We start from the raw sequence: 24,322 nt of genomic DNA, 5'->3' as shown, positions 1-24,322 counted from the left end.
ATCCCAGGTCAGGGCATATACAAGAAGCAACCAATGAATGCATAAATAAGTGGAACAACAAATCGATGTTTCTCTCTCTCCCTCCCTCTCTAAAATCAATCGAAATAAATGTTTTTAAGAAACCAACTTCAAAAAGTAAAGTTCAACCTTCAGACTGTGATTCATCTCTTCAAAAATAGTTTAAAATATAACAAAATAAAAAACAACTTCAATGTTACCAAGTTATCTACCATGGATAACTTTAATATAATTTTGTTAAAAACCCACCAGATTCAAGAACGTTCTAAAGACATGAAAAACAATGGAAACGATGTGTATGGTCACTGTTTACGAAGCCAGTCCTCCGTGAAACCATTTCACCTCATACACTTTTAATCCGTGAGACCACCCATTTGCTAGAGTGAACCACCTGAGCAAAAGGTTTTAATTTCGTCTCATTTAAGTGGGAAACAATCAATCTCCCTACATAACAAGTTCCACCCTCTGTGAATATTTCTACATGTAGGAACAAAAACAAAAAAACAAACAAAAAAAAGCCTGTAAAGTTGGTGGCAGGGTGAGGACAAAGGGCATTTTGAAACACCACAGAAGTAAATAGAGAATGAGGACAGAACGGGTTTCTAAATTAAAGTTCCTTCAAGTGGATAAAGGAGAGAAAAATGCAGGTACCCTTGTTAACACTCCTGGGCTTCTTCCTATCCTTCACTACCGCCCACTGGAATGCAAAGTTGGAACTACCACTCCACAGAAGCCCATCAAATCGTCAAAATGTCAGGTCACCAGGCAGCCTCTGCAATGACAGACTAATACCCCTCCCCCACCCCCACCCCCAAAAAGAAAGGTCCAATCCAATAAGTGCAGGTCACTCTGCCCTCTGGGGCAGTTCCAACCGGCGCAAGGATGGTTCTGATGTGAGGACGAGAGGAGAAAAGACTGACCACCTTTCTTCCCTTACAGCCTCAGTTGAGGCAACAAAACAAAGACAGCCCTCCTCCTCCCCGGGTCGTCACTACCCTAGCCACAGAGGCTTTCCTATTTCCCGGTGCAGTCTGGCCTCCCACCCCCGCCCCCAGGACAAAGAAAAGGCCCTGGGTGAGCAAGGCCTTCCTGCCTCCACGGGTGGGGGGAGGGGGCTGCTGAGGTGAGGAGCCCCCTCCGCTCGCCCGCGCTCACATTCACACCCTTAGCCCCGAAAACAGCCGAAAGCGGCGGGGAGCGGAGGCCGCCGAGAAGGAAACCTTTTCTGGGAGGGCTTGGGGGTACCTTGAAGTAGCCGCCCTCGTAGAGGGTGTTGGGGGGTCCGAAGATGGCAACTTCCCAGTTGTAGAGGTCGGACTCATCCACCAGGGTGATCCGGAAGCCTTCCACCGGTTCCTCCTGCAGGGATTTCAGCTCCAGCATGAGGGCTTTCTGCGAGCTGGTCATCTGCTGCTGGGCCATCGCGGTGGCGGCGGCGGCGCCGGGCCGGGGCCCCAGTCCTCACGCACCGGCGGAGCCGGACCAGGCCCCTCCCCTCGGCTCGCCCTCGAGCCGGGCCGCACCGGGGCCCAGTCTTCACACACCCAGCGGGCCAGACAAGGCCCAAGACGGCCCGTGGGCCGGCCCGTGTCCTCACACACGACGCGGGCCGGGCCCTTCTCCTCACACTCGGGCCAGATAAGGGGGGAAGGGCTGAGGTAGAGGGAGTTAGGGGAATTCGCTCCTGGTCTCAGTCCTCCCCCCCCAGGGGGGCCTCAACTTGGGGGGGGGGGGGGAGAAAAGGTGGAAGCGGAGAAAGGCGGCGGAGGACCGGCGATGGTGAGGGGAGGAGACCGGCCGGCCCGGGAGTGCCGCGCTCGCTCGCCCTCTCGTTCTTCTCAGGGACCACCGGGGCGGAGGAAGCGTGGGGCCGAAGGGCGGGAGTAGCGCGGCGCGCAGGGGTCTCGCGGCGGCGGCGGCAGTGGCGGCGACGGAGGAGAAGAGAGCGCCTCGCGCCGCGGGAGCGACGGAGCCGAGGAGAAGGAGGGAGGGAGGGAGGAAGGGAGGGAGGGATAGAGGGAGGAGGGGCGCGCGCCGGGAGGGGGGCGGCTCTCGGCGACTGGCGGCCCGACGCGCGTGCGCGCGCCCCTCCCCCCTCCTCCCTCCTCTTCGCCCTCCTCTTCCTCCCACTTCCCACCTCCTCCCCTCAGCTCCGCGTTGTGGCGGCGCTTTGTGACGCCGGCGTTTGTGCCCCGCCCTGAAAGAGCCGAGCCACCGTGGGGTCTGAGGGTGTCCTCAGGGAATGCCCTTGGCCTGAGAATGATAGTTGTGCCGCTCGACACCCTGGTTCCTTCGCTAGGCGCGCAGGAAAGTAACCTCTGGTTTTAGAGTCATCAGCACTTTCCTCCCCATATCTCTATCCACTGGCCTCCTTAGGCATCCTCCCAGGAGACCTGGTCCTCTGCAGGCCTCTCGAAGTGACACACAGCCTTGAATCCGTGCACTCAGTAAGTGCTTCACAAGGATATACGGAGAATGTGGGCCTTGTTGGTGGGAACAAGTGTCCTAACATCTCCTTTGCAGGATCAGCCCTCACACAGTGTGTCACCCACTTGGGTGGAGGGGGTGGTGAGTGGGGCCAGTTTCCCCCTAGACATGGGGAAGGCAGATAGGCCAGCTTCTACTTCCTTTCTTAACTACAGAGAAGAAGCTGTGGGAAATAGACAAATAATAAAACTGACTGAATCTGGGTTTCTGGTTCTCTGTGTGATTTGGAGCAAGTGCTGTTGGGTATCATTCAGTTTACCCATTTGTAAAATGAAGTACAACACAGTACTTCAGATTGAACTTTGACCCCCTAGAACTTGAAGGTCTAACCTGGAACTGAGGAAATTTTGAGATAATCATAACTGAAATGAGATGTGGAAACAGTCTTCAATCCTCGTGATTTTTGTAGAATACCTTTTCTCTTAAGAAGGCAAGATAATGTTTCCTTGAAAAGCCAGGATATTGTGAGAGTACCACACAGAATTGGGGGTTCAGAAAGATCCTTGATTCCAGCCCTGGAATCCACCATTTACATTACCTCTTCCTTTTTCATCAGCCTCTTGTAAAAGAGAGTGAATTAAACCTAACATAAGCAATTGTAAAGATTAAATGAAATAATTTATATACAAGATTTAGCACAATGACTAGTAAATGGTAAATGATCCATAAATGGGAAATTTAAAGAAAGAAAAAAATAGCCCTGGCTGGTGTGGCACAGTGGGTTGAGTGCTGGCCTGTAAACCAAAGGTTTGCCAGTTTGATTCCCAGTCAGAGCATATGCCTGGGTTGTGGGCCAGATCAGATCTCCAGTAGGGTATGTGTGAAAGGCAACCACACATTAATGTTTTTCTCCCTCTCTTCCCCTCTGTCTAAAAATAAATAATACAATCTTTAAAAAAATAAAAAAAATTTAAAGGCATACCTGTGTTCTGGATACAACCCTCTCCAACATTTAATAGATTATTTTTAACAACAGTTTTAGATTATAGAAAAATTGAAACGATAGTACAGAGAGTTCCCATATTTTTCCATAGGCACCCAATCTCCCCTATTATTAACATCTTACATTAGCATAGTCCATGTTTTACAGTTAGTAAACCAATATTTATTATGATTAACCAAAGTCTTTATTCACATATTCTTAGTTTTTGCCTAATGTCCTTTTTCTGTTTCAGAATCCCATTATACAACTATACACCACACTATATCTACTTTTCATGTTTTGTTAGATTTCTATTGACTGTGACAGTTTCTAAGGCTTTACTTGTTTTTGATGACCTTGACAGTTTTGAGTACTAGACAATTAAATTGTACAGTGTCCCTCAGTTAGGATATGTAATGTTCTCCTCATGGTTAAACTTGCATTGTGGGGTTTGGGTGGGGGAGAGCACAGAGGTAAAATAACATTTTCATCACAGCATATCAAGGGCATATAATATGGACATGACTTATCAGAGTTGATATTGACATCAATCACCTAGCTGAGGTAGTGTCAGTTTTCTCCAATGTAAAGTTACTCTTTTTTTTTTAATGACAGAAAGGGTGGGGAAAAAAAACATCGATGTGAGACAGAAACATCGATTGGTTGCATTCTTGTACACACTGCAACCAGGGATGGAAACTGCAACCTGGTTTTGTGTGCTGCCCAGGAATCAAACCCCTCAACCTTCCAGTCACAGGACAATGCTCCAACCAACTGAGCTACATTGACCACAGCTAAAGTTTCTCTTTTTACCTCCTTTCAAAATTGTACTCTTCAGAAGGAAGTCACTGTGCACAATCCACACCATTGGAGCCCCCTTTTTTTTGTTGTTCTTTTTTTCTCAGAGATGACATCTCAGTATTTTTAAAATTAATTTTTAGAGAAAGAGAGGAAGGGAGACATGGAGAGAAACATTTGTTGTTCCATTTATTTATGCATTTATTGGTTGATTCTTTTATGTGTCCTGACTGGGGATCAAACCCACAACAAGATTGGCATATCAGGATGATGCTTAACCAACTAAGCTACTCAGCCAGTGCAAGATCTCAGTATTTTAAAGAGTTGTTTCCTAGCTCCCAACTCTGCTCTCTAGTTCTTGAGGCCAAACTCCACTGGAATTAGAGCTTATTTCAGAGGAGGGGGAGTGTTTGAGTCCATGCAGCTTCTCCTTCCAAAATGATGATGTATGATTGGTTCTGGCTTCCTCTCCTCCACCTCTCAATTTAGAAACAAGATTGTTGACCTGGAAACGTGGGAGATGATGTTGACATCTTTAATAGCAAGACTATGAGTAGACAAATAGGCAGAAAGTTCATCTTCAAAGCATTACACCCACATAAACTCATCACAGCCCCACCCTGACCCAGAAGACGGTAGGTCTTTAGTAATCTACTGGTACACACACCTGGCCCCCAGACCAGAAGCTGCTCCTGAGCTCATATTAACTCACAAACTCATACTAACGTCTACAGTGGCCATGGCTGTAAGCTAACAAACGTACACCTGTCTGGGAGACTCAGTGTGTTAATGAGTTATATAATTAAGGTTCTTCATTCTCAGGTCAGAAACTAAAATTGCACAGAATGTGCCTCATGTCTTTAATCTTAGCAGGAAAGACATTGTTTATTAGTAGTTTGAAACTGTCTTTTTTTTTTTTCAAACTATAAGCAAAAGTTTACTTAGAAAGTCACAAAGGTAGAAGTATGCCATAGAAAAAAGGGACTAAGGAAACAAGTTATAGAGGCAAAAGAAGGCTGTGGCTTAGGAGTAAGAGAGAAAGGTAAAGGTAATGTACTTGGCGGGGGGTGGAGTTGAAGGGGACAAAAAAGGCACAGTCGTGCTCTGGAGAGGGAGAGTGCCTAAAATGTCTTACCCATCCCTGGATCCTCAGCAACCATCACACTGTCTAACACAAAATAGACACTAAGTAATTGTCCTCACTGGCTAACAACCAGGAGCAGGAAGACAATCATTAACAACAAATCACACATTGAACTCCCACCCTCCACCTCCATGTCTAATAAGGATCTCTGAGACACATAGTAGGTGCTCAAGATTATAAAGCCTATAAAGTTGAAAGGTTTTGTTCATAACCACATACAAGCTCTACGTTTGACAAAGAGTAGGAATTCAAAAGATTTATCAACAGAATGAGTGGCAGACACAGCTTCCTAGACTTTTCTCATATTGTTTCATAGTGACAAATAGGCAGTGACTTAACTGATTGGTGCCCTCTAGTGGTAAAGAAAACAGGCTCTTTACCCTCAGTTTCTGTGGCATCTGGTACTCTACAACCAGGGCTCTACTGAAGAATCAACTACCTTTCTTGCAAAGAGAAAAGATATGGAAATCTTGGTAAGAAAGATAAGAGGTAGAGGTATTTGTTTTAAAAAAGTTAATTCTGACCCCAAGGGGCTAACAATTTTTCACTCTGTATATCTTAACACATGTAAGTCTTGAATAGTGCTCTTAAGAAACCACAATCTTCCTTTGCTAGTAATAGTTAACATTTGCTGTGCAGCAGTACGTGACAGGCTCTTTATATACAATATCCCATTTAGTTCTCACAAAAATCCACAACACAGTCATTACTAGAATATCTATTTAACTGCATGTAAGGGTTAGAGAGGTGAGAGAGTCACCCAATGTCACCCAGTGAATAAAGGGCAGAACCTGTAGTTGAACCTTAGCCATCCCACTTTAGTGTGACTGGCTCCTAACCACCATCCTGTAATATTCCCAGTCTAATGTGCCCACAACAATCTGTGCATATCATTACCCCAATACTAGATTGCAATTATTTGTTTACATCTTTCTCTCAGCCTTTAAGGTACTCAAAGAAAGGACCATTCATTTACTCAACAGCTATTTACTGAGTGTGTGCTGTGTCACAGACCTTGTGCTAAATTCCAAGGATACAGTAGTGAGACAGAAATGATTGGGTCCTGCCCTCATGGTGCTTATATTCTAGTGGGTGAGACAGAAACAGACAAAAACAAGTAATTGGTAGACACTGTTGTTGCAAATGTTGGTGAATACTAATGAAGATGGTTGAGGAAGCCAAGACTGAAAATTTTCAGATGGATGCAATTTGAAATGAAGCCAGGGCAGGGACAGAATGAACCTCTGTGAGGTTACATTTAAGTGACCAGAGGGACCAGCCTGCAAAATGTGAGAACAAGAGTATTATTCTAGTTTTTGTGTTGTGATCGCCATGTCTCATTTATTGTTGACACTGAGCATGGGACTTGACATTTCTTAAGTGCCATCCAATGTGGGATGAGTGGTTGGTGCTCTTTGGTCTTCTTCACACTTGAACAGTGCTGCTTCCTCCTCTCAGTCGATTCAAACTCAAATCATGCTTCAAGACTTAGCACAACCCCCATCTTCTCTAGGAAACCTTCCTTATCAATCAGAGCATTCTTCACCCATAAAGAAAAAGGAAATCCTGCCATATGTGACAACATGGATGAACATTAAGGGCATTATGCTAAGTGAAATAAATCAGAGAAAGACAAACACAAATACTCTATGATCTCACTTATGTGTGGAGTCTGAAAAAGCCAAACTCATGGAAACAGGGTACACCGGTAATTGCCAGGGACTGGGAACTGGGGGAAATGAGATGATCTTAGTTAAAGGGTACAGAAGCCCAGTTGTAAGAGGAATGAATTCTGGGGCTCTAATGTGCATACAGCATGATGACAGTAGTTAACAACAGTGCATTGTATGCTTGAAAATTGCTAAGAGAGTAGATCTTAAACGTTCTCACCATTACCACCACCACTGCAACAAACGGTTATTATGTGAGGTGAAGGATGTGTTAAATGTGTTAACTTATTGAGGTAATTGTTTTGCAATATACACGTGTAACATCATCATATTGCACACTTTAAACTTAATGCTATCTGTCAAGTATATATCAATAAAGCTGGGGGAAAACAATCAACATTCTGAGCAAAGAAGGAAGCAAATTCTTTGGTGGCGGGGCGGTGTTTTGTCTTCTAGAAGTTCAAAGCTTCAGGACAAGAAAGCAAAATAGAGCAGGAAACTTCAAGTAATTGAATATGACTGGGCATAAAATTTGGAGACAATGGTAAGAGACAAGGCTAGAAGGTAGACAGTGGTCACATTCATTCACTCATTCAGTAGACATTTACTGAATATTCCAAGTGTCCTAGACACTGGGCGCATGTAGACCTCACACTTGTTTTCATGGATTTAAAGTCAAGGGCAAAGAGACAGATAATTGACGGTCAAAAATTGTTTTTAAAAAGTTCTAAAAAGGACATAATTGGGGTGAAGAGATAAGGGAAAACCTATTTTAGACTGGGTGGTCAGTGAACGCCTAACTAAAGAGATGATATTGCCCTGGCTGGTATAGCTCAGTGGATTGAGCGTGGGCTGAGAACCAAAGGGGAGCAGGTTCGATTCCCAGTCAGGGTACATGCCTGGGTTGCAGACCATAACCCCCCAGCAACCGCACATTGATGTTTCTCTCTCTCTCTCTCTCTCTTTCTCTCTCCCTCCCTCCATTCCCTCTCTAAAAATAAAAATAAATAAAATCTTTTAAAAAGAGAGATGATATTTATTCTGAAAGCTGAAGGGTGAAAAGGAGAAAAAGTTAAGAAAAAGCATTCCAGGCAGAGAAACAGTTTGACTCAAATTTCTGATGTGGGAAAGAGCGTGCTACAACCAAGGAACTGAAAGAAGGCTGATGTTGCTACAGCTAAGCAAGCAAGGGGTAGAGTTATCAAGAAAAATGATGGGGTAGTGAGTGAGAGACCATATTGATCATGGCCTTGTAGAAACTTTTATTTCATTCTAATGGAACAATTGGGAATGTTGACCTTAAAAAGAAAAGTTGGTTTTGCCCCCAGCTGGTGTGGCTTAGCGGATTAAGTGCCAGCCTGGGAACCAAAAGGTCTCCACTTGAGAGGCAAGCAAATGGTGTTTCTCTGGCACATCGATATTTTCTCCCTCTCTTTCTCTTTCCCTTCCCCTATCTCTGAAAATAAATAATTAAAATCTTTTAAAAATCTTTAAAAATTCAGGGTTTTTTTTTTTACCAGCAAAAATAGGTTTATTTGGGAACAGCAAAGAATTACAATTCAGGACAAGTAGTTGTAGCAAAAGCTACAGGCAAGTCTCACAAACAAAGGAGAGAAACATTATTTTATGGAGAAAATGGAGTAACTTGGGAGGGATTGTTTTGAACAAAAGTCCATTGGAGAAAAGTGAGAGCTCAGGGAGAAGACAATTTTTTATTGGCTCAGTTGCCAGGGTAGTTGACTTCTTATAGGAGATGAACCCTTATGTAAATTTTATGTATATTGTACTTCAATAAAATATTTTAAAGGGAAAGCTACTAAATGAAACTGTTCTATATTCTTTAAAAAGTTGGCCCTGGCTGGCGTAGCTCAGTGGATTGAGCGCGGGCTGCGAACCAAAGCATTGCAGGTTCGATTCCCAGTCAGGACACATGCCTGGGTTGCAGGCCACGACCCCCAGCAACCGCACATTGATGTTTCTCTCTCTCTCTGTTCTCCCTCCCTTCCCTCTCTAAAAATAAATAAATAAAATCTTTAATAAAAAAAAAGTTGTCATAATAGGCCAAAAGGAAAAGTTCAGGAAATATTCCAGATCCAGAAAAGACAAAAAATATGACTAAATTAATGCATGATCTTGCATTAGGACATAAAATGTTACTATGCGAAGGATATTAGTAAGATAATTGGCAAAACTTGAATATTGACTTTATATAATAGTATTCAATCAAGATTAAGTTTCCTGAATTTTATAATTGGACTATGATTATATGGTCATTCATTATTATTACTATTGCAACATTTAAGTAGATTTCGAAAATTTAATTAACTGGAGAAAAGCTATTACAATAATCTAGGGACAGAATGCTGTAACAGGGACTAAAATTGACAGTAAAGACAGCGAAGCATGAATAAATTCAAGATACATTTTGGATATAAAGCTAACAAGACTGGTTAATTGCCGTCATGTGGGAAAAAGGAGACGAATCGCTGGAGTCAACAAACATTCTTCGCGAAGGGCCGAAATTAGCTCCGCCCCTAGCCCTTTTGATCCAAGCGGAGGAAGTGAGAAAAGGGAAGAGGTCGCCAGGCTACCGGCAAGTTCCGGTCTTGTGTCGCAAAGAGACCGTAACTCAAACCCTTTTGGCTCCTCCCACAGAACGGGCGGTCCCGGAGAGTGACGGAAACCAATGGTGTGCAATTGGTTGACGCACTAGCCCAATGGCTGTGGAGCGGGGCGGGATCTGAGGCACGAGGCCTGATGGCCCGCTCTGGAGCTTCTTTAACAAGATCTTTTGAAGTTACCGCAGCAGTAGACTTGGAGTGTGCAGAAGGTCTGCTGGGGGTTTCAGTCTCTGCGGAAGGCCTTCGGCTGTTCTGTCGCGGTGGGAGGAAGTGCTGTTGGCTTTAAATCCGAAGTACGGGAGTGAGACGATCTGGAGGGATGGGGCCAGCGCCCGCCGGAGCACAGCTTTGCGGAGATACTGGGGATCCGGAGGTGGGTGAGCCGTCTGGAAGGAAGGGATGCTGAGCGTGTGGGAGGTAGCGAAGCCTGAGCGCTTGCCAGCAAGGAACACGAGGGCGGTACCCTCTGGAGGGTCCATTCGCCCAATGCCTAGAGCCTGGGGCACGTGGTGGCGTGACCCGGGTGTGTGTCTGTGTATGGGGGCGGGGTCCAGAGCTGTGGTGAAGATTTGGGATTCCGAAGACCAGGGTTTGGAATCTGCTCACAGTGTAGGCATACCAACTGTGGAACCTCGAGCTCAGGGGACTTACTTCAAGTATTCGCTGTCTTCCAGGATTATTGTGAGGATTGGATGACATACTGAGTTTGTTCTCCAGAGCCAGTAGATTCAAGCTCTTTCCATCACTAGTTGAGCATCAATATATATAGTCTATTGTCAGGGCTTGCTAGGGAAGGCGGGACCTGGCAGGATTTGAATAGAGGAAGAATGGAAATGGCATTTCCAGAAGTGGAAGCACCCTGGTGCATGGTACCTGGAAATACAAGGGCCTCTCACGCATTGCTTAGGCAGGGCCCAGTCAGTTACTGCCCCTGCCCGCTCCCAACAGTGCTCCATGCTAGTGCTGTCAGGTACACAGGGAGCTCTCAATTCAAGGAGTTTTCGTTCTAGACTCAGTAATGTTCTCCCAAGTAGTGATTATCCGGAGTTTTACACAACTTGACTCCCATTTAAAAGAGGGACCAGAAGCAGGTAAATCTTGTCCCCACATCCTATCATGGTGGCACAGGCAGTGGATGCTGAACATTTCTCACCTAACATGGCTTTTTCTTCTTTCTGGCCACAGATGATGGAGCCATCTCTGGAAGGCACAGTCAAAGAGGGAAAGAAGGAATCTTCAAAGAAGCATACCGTGGCTGGGTCTTCAGTGGAGGGCCTCCTGCAGCCGGTGAAGCTTAGCCGGGTAGAACTGTATAAGGAACCTACCAGTGAGGAGCTGAATCGCCTTAGGGAGACTGAGAGCCTTTTCCATTCCAGCTTGCTTCGTTTACAGGTACTGTTGTGTGGGTGGGGCTTAGGTTAGAGGGACAGACCTGAGATCCCAAGACTGAAGGACTCTCCCCGACCCCTTCTTACAGGTAGAGGAGCTACTGAAGGAAGTGAGGCTGTCAGAAAAGAAGAAGGAGCGGATTGATGCTTTCCTGCGGGATGTCAACCAGCGGATCATGAGAGTGCCCTCAACCCCTGAAACAGAGGTAAGACCTGTGGTACAGGGAAGTGGAAGGCCCAGAAGGGGTCCTTAGTAGGGGGATCTAAAACAGGGGCCTTGCTATTCTCTGGAGGGGTTAGGGTGCTAAGGAACTTATTCTCATAGCCAGGAGGCTCAGCTGGGTGTGTGGTCAACCATGTGTTTATTCATTTAGCAAACCTGTATGTGCCTTGCAGTAGTTGTGTTCTTAGGCTACCTCAGTGAAGAAAGCAGTCTATGTTCTAGTGTTGGGGTTATGGACAATAGATCATAGTTGTGACAAGCAAACTCTATGGCAATGCTAGAAGGTAGTAAGCATGATGGAAAAAGAAAAAGTACTACAAGGTAAGGGGATTATGGGAATATCAGGATGGGAGTGGTTTGCAGTTTTATATATATGTGCATATATTTTATTATTGATTTTAAAGAGAGGGGAAGGGAGAGAGAGGAAGAAACAGCAATTTGTTGTTCCACTTATTTAGGCATTCACTGGCTGTTTCTTGTATGTGCTCTGGTCAAGCATTGAACCTGTAACCTTGGTGTATCTGGTCAACTCTGTAACCAACTGAGCATCTGGCCAGGGCAATTTGCAACTTTAAGTAGGGTGGTAAAGGTAGGCCTTATTGAAGTGACATTTGTGAGAAGGATTGAAGGAAGTGAGTTAGCCATATAGATATTTAAGGGAAGAGGAGCATTCCTGGAAGGAGAAACAGCCAACACAAAGGCTCAAGGGTAGAAGTATGTCTGGTGTGTTCCTTGGAACGAAAGAGGGAAAGGTAGAAGGAGATGAGTTCAGAAAGGTAATGGAGGAAGGGGCATTTCATGCAGGACCTTGTGCACCAAAACAAAACTTAGGCTGTTGCTCTGCATGAAATGGGAGACTACTGTAAGGGGTGGGGTTTGTAGAGCAGTGGTGTGATCTGACTTCAGTTTTAAAAAGTTCATTTGGGCCCTGGCTCAGTGGATTAAGCATCAGCCTGTGAACCAAAAGGTCCGTGGGTCAATTCCCAGTCAGGGCACATGCCTGGTTTGTGGGCCAGGCCCCCAGTTGGGGATGTGCAGCAATCAGTTGATGTTTCTCTCCCTTCCCCTCTCTCTAAGAGTAAATAAATGGAAACACTTTTTAAAAAGTTGAAGTCCATTCAGGTTGGGACAAAGGTGAAATCAGGGAAACTAGGTAGGAGCTTCTTATGCAGTGAAACGGTGGCTCAGACTAGGGTAGAGAAGTAGAAAAGTGGTCATGTCTCGATGCCTTTTGAAAGTGAAATGGGTGTTTTTAATAGGTGAGTAAGGTGACTTAAATGTTTTTTGGCTTGAGCAACTAGTATGGAGCTGCCTTAATAGGAAAGAAATGTTTACAAGGTGATCAGAAGTTTGGTTTCCAATATGCTGACATTGTATTTGAGCAGTGTACTAAATATCCAGAAGACATGTTCAGAAGGCAATCAGATCAATATGTCTCTGTCTCCACAGCTGACTGACCAGGCCTGGCTCCCGGCTGGGGTTCAAGTCCCTCTCCACCAAGTGCCATATACTGTGAAGGGCTGTTTCCGCTTCCTGCCCCCCGCCCAGGTCACTGTTGTAGGCAGCTACCTTCTGGGCACCTGCATCCGGCCGGACATCAATGTGGACGTAGCACTGACCATGCCTAGGGTGAGGCCCAGAGTTCAGGGGATGGAGAGGCCTGCCACTGTACCACCTACAAATCCCAGGGTCCCTTTCTCCCCCACCACCACCACTTGTCAGTGGATTGAAATCTGAATTCTAAATCAAAAGAATACACCACTGCAATCATCTTTAGAGGGCTACTTAGATAAGCCCTTGGTCCAGCTGCTGCCCCTTTAAACCTTTGTGAACTGAGTGTGGGGTTGCCAGCCCTGGCTCAGGCACTCTGGCCAGCAGAGAATCCTTTGGCTTCATCTGGGCTTCCAAGCTCTCCAGCGGTACATACTTAAGTCCCTGGCTACTTCTCTCTTTTCCTAACCCTCTCCAGGAGATCCTACAGGACAAGGATGGACTGAACCAGCGCTACTTCCGCAAACGAGCCCTCTACTTGGCCCACTTGGCTCACCACCTGGCCCAAGACCCCCTTTTTGGCAGTGTTCGCTTCTCCTATACCAATGGCTGCCACCTGAAACCACTGCTGCTGCTGCGGCCTAACGGTGGGAGGCACACACTGGGCTGAGGGCGCAGTGTGGGGTGACAAATCTGTGGGGGAGGCACAGGGCCCTTAAGTCCAAGGCGAGAGGTTTGGGCCTCACGTTTTAAGAGGAAAGTATAGGGACCTCAAAAGAGGAAGTGGGACTGTGTGGGCCCCTCAAGTAGGTAAAGGGTGATGCAAGGGCCCCTGGCTCCAGGGGCTGCAGGGTTTCAGCACCCTCTGTCCCCTCCCAGGGAAGGATGAGCACTTGGTCACCGTCCGTCTCCATCCGTGCCCTCCATCTGACTTCTTCCGTCCATGCCGCCTGCTGCCCTCCAAGAACAATGTGCGCTCCGCCTGGTATCGAGGGCAGAGTCCTCCAGGGGACGGTGAGCAGGCACTGGTGTCAAGGTGGAGCTGGAAGGAGGGGTATCATGGGAACTTTTCTTAAGGCTTTTCCCTTCCTCCCACAGGCAGTCCAGAGCCTCCCACCCCCCACTATAACACATGGATTCTACAGGACATAGCCCTTGAATCCCACATGCAGTTGCTATCGACTGTGTTGGGCTCAGCCTCGGGGTTGAGGGATGGTGTGGCACTGCTGAAGGTCTGGCTACGGCAGCGAGAACTGGATAAGGTGAGTTGGGAGAGGCCCGACTTCCCTTCTCACCGAGTAGTGGGCTGGTTCTGAACTTGGGCCTCTCCCTCCATGTTTCTTTCAGGGCCTGGGAGGGTTTAGTGGATTCCTTGTCTCCATGCTGGTTGCCTTCCTCGTGTCCACACGCAAGATCCATACCACCATGAGCGGCTACCAGGTTCTGCGAAGTGTCCTGCAGTTTCTGGGTGAGATGGCTAGTCTCGAAAAGGCCAAGGATTCCACTCATCCTGGAAATCCTCTCATGTTGTCAGAGATAATTTGGTTTTTCGCCATCTGACAGGAGCAAGCTGAGTCCCAGAGACAGTTGCAATTGGAGGGTGTCATTAGTCTGGGTCCCCAGAGAGGGGAATACTTTCTGACACCCATCTTCTCTGGTTCACTTCAGCCACCACAGATCTGACAGTCAACGGGATCAGTTTATGTTTCAGCTCAGATCCCTTCTTGGTGAGTCTGACAGGGCTGAGTCTGGGCAAGGAGACCTGGAGGTGAGGCCCCAACCTGACTGGCTTCTCTCTACCCCTCCCAGCCGGCCCTGGCTGACTTCCACCAGGCCTTCGCTGTTGTCTTCCTGGATTCCTCAGGCCGTCTCAACCTCTGTGCTGATGTCACTGCCTCCACTTATCACCAGGTACCAATGGTTTCCCACTCCTAGGTTTCCCAGGTGTCCCATGCCAGCCTCTCTGTCTTCTGCTAGCACCAGAACCTCAGAAACTCCTCTCCAAGGAACTTAGGTTAGGCATGACTCTTGGTCTGAGCCCTCAGGTCAATGAGGGGAGGGGTGCATTGGTGGCAGTCCCACATCTGAGTCCCTGTGGCTCCAGGTGCAGCACGAGGCACGGCTCTCTATGATGTTGCTGGACAGCAAAGCTGATGACGGATTCCAGCTGCTGTTGATGACTCCCAAACCCATGATCCGGGCTTTTGACCACATCCTGCAGTAAGTTCAGGGGTGATAGAGGATGTCAGCTGGTCCTGTTTCCCTAGGGCGACAGTGAGGGGCAGAGGTTCTCAGGCAGGTGCTCATAGTTCCCTCGTTGTGGGGGGTGGGTAGAGGTAACACTTGAGGCCAGCAGTACCTGATTCTCCCTCTGTCCCTTTATTCCCCACCCCCAGTATCTGTCCACTGAGTCGTCTGCAGGCAGCATGTCACCGGCTGAAGCTATGGCCGGAGCTGCAGGACCATGGTGGGGACTATGTTTCAGCTGCTTTGGGTCCACTAACCACTCTCCTGGAGCAGGGCCTGAGATCCCGGCTGCACCTGCTGGCCCACTCTCGGCCCCCAGTCTCAGAGGTGAGATGGAGTGGGTCAGAGAGTTTGTGGGTCAAAAGGGGGTTGGATTCAGTGTCTCGTGACGTACAAAACAGTCACCATCTGTCTAATTAGAAAGTGGGCTTCCAGACTAAGCTGGAGGACTTTTGGGTTAAGCTCAGCCTTTCTGCACTCTGCAGTGGGACATCAGCCAGGATCCACCGAAGCACAGAGACTCTGGGACCCTGACGCTGGGATTGCTCCTCCGACCTGAGGGGCTGACCAGTGTTCTTGAGCTGGGTCCAGAGGCCGACCAGCCCGAGGTGAGGAGCCCTGGGCTCTGAGGGGTGATTTGGCCCTGTCTGGGGAAGCCCAGCATGTGCATTGGAAGGAGTGGGGTGGATTGTTCTCACACCTTCTGGATTGAGGCCCACCAGAGAGATTTGTGACAGAGCCTTCCTTTGTTGATCTCTCCAATCACTCCTTTCCTCTCTTCAGGCTGCAGACTTCCGCCAGTTCTGGGGATCTCGCTCAGAGCTTCGGCGTTTCCAAGACGGAGCCATTCGGGAAGCTGTGGTCTGGGAGGCAGTATCTATGTCCCAGAAGCGTCTTATTCCCCAACAGGTGGTCACCCACCTCTTGGCACTGTAAGTATTAGCATCTGAATGCCAGGATGGGCTGGGAGCCTTTCAGGAGGTCTGGCCCAGGCCTTTGGGGTGAGCAGTTCACATCCAGCAGCTAACTCCTAACCCCCAGTGTGTACACTGTGTCTATGCCCCCCTTCCAGCCATGCTGACATCCCAGATACCTGTGTCCACTATATGGGGGGCCAACTGGATGCACTGATCCAAGGCTTGAAAGAGGTGAGGACCCTGGTTTTGGGCTACAGTCAAGGATAAGGATCGTAGAGGAGCCTGTGGCTGAATTGGTTGAGGGCGAGAAAGCCCTTACCGCCTCAGCCAGGCTGCACTTCCTGGAATGTCCAGCAGAGGGGGCGCTGGTACCGCAGTAGCCCTAGCCATTGCAGATTCCCTGGTGGTGGCACTTGGTGGGGTTCTGCAGGGTCCTGGCCTCCTGACCGGTTTCTTTCTCAAAGACCTTCAGCACAGGTGAGGAGAGCCTGGCAGCTGCAGTGCGCTGCTACGATGAACTCAGCCGCTTGCTGTGGGGGCTGGAAGGGCTCCCATTGACTGTGTCTGCTGTGCAAGGAGCTCACCCAGTGCTGCGCTACACTGAGGTGAGCTGCAAGAGGGCAAGGAGTCCTTTCTGTTTGGTGATCCCCACCTCTGCTTCACGTCCCACTAAGCTATTCTCCCTTCCAAGTCCTGCACCCCCTCCCAATGCCAGGCTTCTTCTTCAGCCCTCTTTATTCTGTAGGTGTTCCCGCCAACGCCAGTCTGGCCAGCCTACTCCTTTCATGAGCGCCTTCGAGAGCGGGCCTCACTGTTACCCCGGCCCGACAAGCCCTGTCCGGCCTATGTGGAGCCCATGACCGGTGAGGGGGCTCTTGAGAGGGAACGAGAGGGACTGTTCCCACCCCAAGCCGCAGTCTGAGACCTTTCACTCTTCTTCCCAGTGGTATGTCACCTGGAGGGCAGCGGTCAGTGGCCACAGGATGCTGAGGCCATACAGCGGGTTCGAGCTGCCTTCCAGCTGCGCCTGTCAGAGCTGCTGACACAACAGCATGGGCTGCAGTGCCGGGCCACAGCCACACACACTGATGTCCTCAAGGTTAGGCTGGTGCAGGGTAGGGATACCCCCGGGTGGGGCGAGGGGAGTGTCAGGGTGCCCCACACTGGCATGTACGTCCTATCCCACACCCTTTTCCAACAGGATGGGTTTGTGTTCCGTATTTGTGTGGCCTACCAACGGGAGCCCCAGATCCTGAAGGAGATTCGGAGTCCTGAGGGGATGATCTCATTGAGGGACACACCCGCATCCCTCCGCCTTGAGAAGGACACAAAACAGTTGCCCCTGCTCACCAGTGCCCTGCATGGGTATGGCTTCCTCCGAAGGCTCTTCTGTCTGCAGACCCTTTTCTGCTCCCATGTGGTTCTCCTGGTCCCCTGTCTCTCTGGGAGGCTAGATGGTATAATAGGGGTATGAGTTCTGGTGTGAGGCAAGTTTTAGAAACTTGGCCTTGCCATTTCACTGGCTAAGTCCCTTTGGGCAGGATTCTCCACTGGACCTATTTTTCTTATCTGTAAAGTGAGAATAATGCTAGGACCAATCTCTTGGGTCATTAGTTAGGAAAACGTGAGTTGATACGTGTAATGTGTTAGCACAGAGCCCAGGGTTAGATAAAGTTTGAATAAAATAGTGGCACTAAGCTGAAATGCTGTTCTTGAGTCCTGAGTGCCCGAGTCTCATTGCTACGCCCTCTTTTCCCCTCAGACTCCAACAGCAGCACCCAGCCTTCTCAGGTGTGGCTCGGCTAGCCAAGCGGTGGGTACGTGCCCAGCTTCTGGGTGAGGAGTTCACCAATGAGAGCCTGGACCTGGTGGCCGCTGCCCTTTTCCTGCACCCTGAGCCCTTCACTCCTCCCAGGTGATTCCCTCCACCTTTTTCCTATCCAGGAAGTTCCCCCTGGGGCCAGCTTTCGTCCCTCTTGCTGTACCTGCAGTCCAAAATGGGAGAGGGTGGCTGCAGCAAGTGACAGAAAGGGTTCTAAGATACACCCCCAATCCAGGCCAAGGGGTCTAGACTTTCTAGATTGTTCAGGAAGCCTAGGGATATGTGGCTGGACTCCACCTTGCTCACTCCTTCCCTCAGCTCCCCCCAGGTGGGCTTCCTTCGGTTCCTTTTCCTGGTATCAACTTTTGATTGGAAGAACAATCCCCTTATTGTCAACCTCAACAATGAGCTCACTGGTAAGTAGCAGGACTTGGTGGATTGCAGAGTATGGCAGGCAGGGGTTTTCCCTGTGAATCTGTTAGGTTTTCTCTGTGCCTTCCCCATCCCAGATAGCTGCACCTGACCCTGACTTCCTTGGAGTGGAGAATTAGTAGAAGGGAGAGGCCCAGATCCAGCCTTTAAGGAACTCTGAGACTGTAGAGATGTGGTTTGCCCACATGCTGACCAGAAACAGAATGGACTGGGGGGTGGTAAGCAGGCTACCTGGAAGGCTGTGAGGGGAGAGGAGAAGGGAAGGGGCACTCTGAACCCCAGGTGAGAAGTCTCATAGTGAGGAGCACAGAAGGGTCTAGATGAGAATAGGTACCCAGACCTTTTGAGGGTGGGGTAGGATTGATGTTTTCTGGTTGTCATATGAGGAGCTCCTGGTCTCAGCAGAGAGGAAGGTGTCAGCTTTCTAATTCCCCAGGTGTGTGGGAGCACAGGGTGGGAGGGGGCCAGGGGCAGGCGTCAGCTTGTACAGGGCCAAAACCAGATGGTTGCCAGGCAGTGGAAAATTGTGCCTCAGGACTGAGGCTGGGAGTTGCAACGCCCTTATGAGTTGAGGCAAAGTTGGTGTCCCTTTCATTGCTTTTGTCACCTGGGGGAGGGGCATTGGAAAAATCCTTGCAATGGACAGCTGCTGGGTGCACAGTCGGAGGACCTGGGGCGGCAGAAGGTATCTTGGGGAGAGGGGCAAGCTGAGGCAGGGTTCCTGCTTCCTTCTTGTCCACAGCGGAGGAGCAGGTAGAGATCCGCAGTGGCTTCCTGGCAGCTCGGACACAGCTCCCCGTCATGGTCATTGTTACCCCTCAGGATCGCAAAAGCTCTATATGGACACAGGATGGACCCTCACCCCAGGTTCAGTTCCATCTCTGCTCCCAAATGTGTGGTTTTCTCCCTCAAGAAAAAGCAGGCCCGGCCTGAGCTAAGAGATACCTGTGGTCAGGTCAGACTTATTTGATAAATATGTACCCCCAGATCCTACAGCAGCTTGTGGTCCTGGCAGCCAAGGCCCTACCTGTCCTAGAGAAGCAACTACTGGATCCCCGGGGGCCTGGAGATATCAGGGTAAGCTACAGACCAAGACTGACTCCCAGGGCTCTGGGGATTCTGCCTTTGAACCATGGGAGTCCTGAGCTCTAGGAGCCCTCAGAGGATGCCCAGTTCCCTTACATGGTGAAACAGCCCAGAGAAGGCATTGAGGCTGTCCAGGGTAACTGGCAGTGGTGGCAGAGTCTGGAAGAGAACCCGGGCCGCTGCTCCATCCAGGCCCCCTGCTTCTAGCTCCTCGTGCTGGACCCAGCACGAGGAGCTAGACCCAGTGCTGGACCCAGTCTAGCACCAGCTGGGTCTTGGTGTTTCTGCCTTCAAATGAGCATTCAGGCCCATAATGGGTGGTCACACAAAGGGAAAGGGAGGAATCAAGATGGGCCTGTAGAGGGGTTTGTGGTTAGCTCCCTAGTCCATGCGGGCACTGTTGACCCTCCTTGTCCTTCCTCAGACAGTGTTCCGGCCACCCTTGGACATGTACGACGTGCTGATCCACCTGTCTCCCCGTCACATCCCCCGGCACCGCCAGGCTGTGGACTCGCCGGCTGCCTCCTTCTGCCGTGGCCTGCTCAGTGAGCCAGGGCCCTCGTCCCTGATGCCCGTGCTGGGCTTTGATCCTCCTCAGCTCTATCTGGCGCAGCTCAGGGTAGGTCCTGAAGGACTAACTGACCCTGGGGAGGGTATTTCCAAGTGGAGCTGGGGCCATGGAAGTGACTCTGTCCTGTAATCTTATCTCTATCCTACCCTTTCCCAGGAGGCCTTCGGGGACCTGGCCCTTTTCTTCTATGACCAGCATGGTGGAGAGGTGATTGGGGTCCTCTGGAAGCCCACCAGCTTCCAGCCCCACCCCTTCAAGGTGTGCTGGCTGGTGACAGCCCTCCGTTGCTGAGTGTGTACATGTGGCTCCATGTGGGCATGCACGTCTGTGTGTTGCCTGCTCCATGAGTGACCTTGTGTTGGGTGTGAAGTGTGTGTGTCTTGGTGTCTCTGGGTGTACCTTTGTGACACTTCGTTTCTCTGATTCCCCTAGGCCTCCAACACAAAGGGGCGCATGGTGGTGTCTCAAGGTGGGGAGCTGGCGATGGTACCCAATGTAGAAGCAATCCTAGAGGACTTTGCCATCCTGGGCGAAGGCCTGGTACGGGCGGTGGAGGCCCGAACTGAGAAGTGGAATGTATGATATCCGGTCTCGGGAGCAAGCTGTAGATGGACAATAGGACTTGCATCTCTGTCAGCAGAGGGGTGTCAGCAGTGGGACCTCCACCCTCATTGCATATGGACCCTCCAGTGGAGAGCTTGCTGGCCTGAACACTGAATCGTCCGCAGCAGAAGTCCTGCCCCAGTTTTCTGTCTAATGCCCCAGCATCGGGGCAGGGGCCATGATGTCTTGTGGAGTCCCCTGGACCTGGCTGAACTCCCAGAAGATGTGTGGGAGCCAGCTCAGAGAGGGAACTGAACAAACCTAGGAGATCGATCTACATGTCCGCTCTGGCCTGGGTTCCTTCTTTTTTTTTCCTTTCTAGGCTGTTCCCAGAAGTCTGGAGAGGAGGGCATGTGCCCATGGCTGGGGCTTTGTCCCCTTTTCATTGTCGGGATATGTGTCTGCACCTCAGCATGTTCTTCTGTGTGTTGTCCGTCTTTAAATGGGTCCCAGAAAAGATGTGGCACTTCCTGAGGGTCACAGAGTACGAGCACTGAGCAGTGGAGGGGAGCTGGTAGATTGCATTGAAGGTGTATAATGCCCTCCTGTGTTGGTTCTGCTGCTTTCCAGGGTGGGGACATGGAAAAGCACAGAGGACAGGAAGAGGCTAAGTGGATGAAGGGATGGGCGGGGGTGGCTCCCCAGTCCAGGAGAGATGTCAAAGCACAGAGGGCTGCCCTGGCCTCTCAGTGTCTGGCTCCCTCCACTTCTGTGCGTCTGCCCATTCACGTCACTCACCACCCTCAATGTGCTGCAGGGGAGGTGCAGGAGTGAGCTAGACAAGTCCTGCTCCAGGAGCTCCAGTGCCCTGGGGGAGGAGGATGCCACTTCCTGTCAGCCTGATCCACACCCCCTCCCTGTCTCCCTTCACTCGCCCCTAGTCCTCCCGTTTTTCTTGACTCAGATCAAAAGTGCCTTCCCCTGCCCTGATTACTGTGACTCAGTGGATTGAGTGCCTGCCTGTGAACCAAAGGGTCACCTGTTCAATTCCCAGTCAGGGCACAGGTCCCCCAGTTGGGGGCATGCAGTAGGCAATGCCACATTGATGTTTCTTTTCTTTCTTCCTCCCTTCCCACTCTTTTAAAAATAATTTTTTTAAGTGCCTTCTCTTTAAACCCGTCTCACTCCCCCAGTCTGAGAGGCTCTTTCCCTCAGAAAAACTAGAGCAGATACTCTCTGTTCAGTTCACTTTGCAGTCCTGAACCACATCATGAACTTTGCTGTTGTCTTAAATTCTGGTTTAAAATTAAATCACTTAATTTCCCCATTTCTTGGCTTGTCTGCCTTTTTCACAGGGTTTTAACTTGTCTCCTGTATGTCAGCTCTTTGGGGGCAGGGAACACGTTTGAACATAAGATCCGTGGCATCCAGCACAGCGTGCTGCGCTCAGGGAGGGAATGTGTGTGCAGAAGGGGCACCGCATCCAGGCAGGTGGAAGGCCAGAAGGCCACCAAAGGACTTCAAGGAAAAGAGAATCAGTTTGTGATCTCTGCCGAGGGTGCATGGGGTGGTAATGATAAAAGACAGCCTGAGAGAGAACGAAAAGTTGACATTGAGTGCCCAAAAACTGCTGAGTCCTATTATTTTACAGATCTTATTTATGGGAATTTGATCATACAGTCATACCAGTCCTATGAAGGACATACTTCTAATTACACTAATTTTCTGAATGGGGGAACAGGTCCAGTGGCGGGCAGGGGTCCATCTTCGGAGGGGCTTTGATGCCTGGCTATGAGGCTTCCTCCTCAATAAGCCACTTACGGGAACTCTGGCCTCCAATCTCATCCCAAGTCTGTTAGCCTTTGTGAACCTGTGCCAGTCCCTGCCTGTCCCTGTCATGGGACAGCTGGGCCTATGGCTGCAATTAACATGGTGAGCCCATTGATTAGCTTTGTAAATGGGGGTCTACATCTCCCCCTGTGCTGTTCATTTATGAACTCCAGAAATCAGCAGCCCACCTTTATTTTCTGCAAAAGCTTCAGGCCTGTACCTTCTGGCCCTTTCATGAACCCAGCTTTGGATATCCCAGTGACAGCAGGGGACGGAATCCGTCCCAAGGCAAGGCTGTGTAACAGGTGGCTTCAAGAAGTACAGACACTAATCCCACTCCGGAAATAAGCCCTGGCCCTGCTACCTCCCCATGTGGTCCTGGGCAAGTCACTTTCCTTTGCTGGGTGCAGCCTCCCCACCTTTAAAATACGTATGAGGATGGCTTTGTCAGGGGCCCTCGCTGGCAGTGGAAGAGAGCGGGGAACTCAGAAGCCCCAGGAGCTGCACTATTCCTTTTTCTACTCCCCGCTTCAGCTTAGGGAGTGGGGTGGGGTGGGGTGGGGGAGAGCGGGAAGCCCAGGCTCCAATTTCAGTCCCTCACATTGTGCTCTTAACCTGTTTTCCTCATATTTTCTCTGGGAAGTAGGTGAAGAGGCTGGTGTGGTCTAAGGTGGCTTTCAGGAAGGAGATGGGGGCGTGAGGAGCTAGAATTTCAGGAGAAGGGAAGGCGAGAAGCCCAGAAGGAGCTCCAGTATGAGCAAGGTTGTGCAGGGTGATGTAGACTACGCATCCCTGTGGATGTGTCTGCCTCTGAGTCCCTGCATTTACATTGGCAGGTAGATGTGCGTGGACTAGGGGCATGATTCGTCTGCTGTGTGCATGTAGGGAGGGCATGCACACATCTGTGTGCACTAGGCTGTGTGCACAGTTTTTGTCTCCAGTTCTTGGTTGCCGTAAAGGGAGAAATCTGTTACTGAAGAGCAAGTCAGGAGGAAAAACTCTCAGGTAGGAGGGCTCTGGTTTCCTTTCTGCAGCTTTAAATAAAGCCTTCCCATTCTTGGGCTTTCCGTTTTCCCAGTTCTGTCAGAACTAAGCCTCAGTATGTAGTTGCATTTAGTGAATTCTCAAAGCGTTCTCCCTTCCATCCATGGTATCCAATACCCTTCTCTAAACCAGAATCCTTTTAGCTAAAGACCTTTTCTTTCTCTGCCCAGCTCCTTTGGAGAAAAAGAGCAAGACCCCAAACCTTGGGGGTCCTTGCAGTAGGTGACATTCAACAAAGTCCTGAGGGCTGCTTGGTCCCTGACCTACTGTCAGATTTGGGCTTGTTCCACCTCCCCCCCCCCATAAATATATACGTAACCCCTCCAACAACCAGTTGTTCTGTGAGTCAGAGATTAATCCAGGTGAGCCATAACGGGGAGAGGCACGTGAATCACCCCTACCCTTCTCAGACGAGGCCAGCCTGCCCCTCCCCCTACTGTGGAGGAAGAGAAGGAGCACCTTAGATTGCCCCAGGGAACTAAGGGGGACCAGCATGTTCAAAACCCAGAGGGAGACACTTCCCTCTCCCACTTCAGTTACGGGAAGGTGAAAGGGGAGGATAATTTTCTGGTTTGCTTGGGGCCCAGAGAGGTGTATGAACTTGTCCAGAATCACACAGGGAGTAGGGAGTGGAGCAACAGAGAATCTAAGTGTCCTGGCTCCAGGCCTTGCTGCTGAACTTGGGCTTTCAAGGAGCCAAGGACTGGGGTGGGGAAGAATAAAGGACTAGAGAGGCCTGAACAATGGGGCGGGGAGGAGTGAAAAGCCTGGCCCTCTCCCCTGTTCTGGGCTGCCTGCCAGCTTTGCCCCACTCCCTCTGCCCAAGGCAGTTGAATGAAGCTGTTATCAGCAAGACCCAGAGAAGTAGGGTCAAGTGTAAGGGTAGGGGATGGGAGTGTGAGCACTCTGTTCCACCTCAGTTCAAGCCCAAATCTCCTCTGTTTGCCTGGGGTTGGGAGCTTCTCAAAAGAAGAACCCAGTTCTTCTCTATTCTCCTGGACTGGAAACCTCCACAGCACAGGGATGAGATCTCCTAACGATGGATGATGCCAAGGTTGGGCCCTTATT

General features: G+C 49.7%; 2 protein-coding genes across 3 annotated transcripts in view; one reads left to right on the top strand and one right to left on the bottom strand.

Annotated features, from left to right (window-relative positions):
• The window catches only part of UBE2R2 (ubiquitin conjugating enzyme E2 R2), a 98,902-nt gene extending 96,857 nt beyond the window's left edge, over positions 1 to 2,045 (bottom strand). Inside the window, exon 1 of one of the 2 annotated variants that reach the window (XM_036021838.1) lies at positions 1,264 to 2,045. In XM_036021838.1, the coding sequence (XP_035877731.1) occupies positions 1,264 to 1,440 (177 nt within the window). In that variant the 5' untranslated portion in view covers positions 1,441 to 2,045. The remainder of the gene's footprint in view (positions 1 to 1,263) is intronic. The other variant, XM_028511742.2, reaches the window with a different exon arrangement.
• A 7,678-nt stretch (positions 2,046 to 9,723) lies between these two features.
• NOL6 (nucleolar protein 6) lies at positions 9,724 to 21,707 on the top strand. The gene is made up of 26 exons (XM_028514251.2): positions 9,724 to 10,033; positions 10,846 to 11,052; positions 11,138 to 11,254; positions 12,721 to 12,900; positions 13,241 to 13,409; positions 13,642 to 13,776; positions 13,861 to 14,024; positions 14,110 to 14,230; positions 14,431 to 14,489; positions 14,572 to 14,673; positions 14,867 to 14,982; positions 15,159 to 15,336; positions 15,495 to 15,617; positions 15,793 to 15,941; positions 16,082 to 16,157; positions 16,391 to 16,531; positions 16,672 to 16,789; positions 16,871 to 17,025; positions 17,128 to 17,291; positions 17,689 to 17,841; positions 18,067 to 18,164; positions 18,923 to 19,047; positions 19,168 to 19,257; positions 19,691 to 19,885; positions 19,994 to 20,095; positions 20,270 to 21,707. Exons 1-26 carry the CDS (start codon positions 9,980 to 9,982, stop codon positions 20,417 to 20,419), a joined length of 3,441 nt encoding a protein of 1,146 aa, XP_028370052.1. The 5' UTR covers positions 9,724 to 9,979; the 3' UTR covers positions 20,420 to 21,707.
• The last annotated feature ends 2,615 nt before the right edge of the window (positions 21,708 to 24,322 follow it).

The sequence above is a fragment of the Phyllostomus discolor genome, chromosome 3 (genome assembly GCF_004126475.2).
Source record: "Phyllostomus discolor isolate MPI-MPIP mPhyDis1 chromosome 3, mPhyDis1.pri.v3, whole genome shotgun sequence".
Lineage (NCBI taxonomy): Eukaryota > Metazoa > Chordata > Mammalia > Chiroptera > Phyllostomidae > Phyllostomus > Phyllostomus discolor.
The sequence above is the reverse complement of the archived record's forward strand: the minus strand, read 5'-3'. Positions and strand labels throughout refer to the sequence as shown.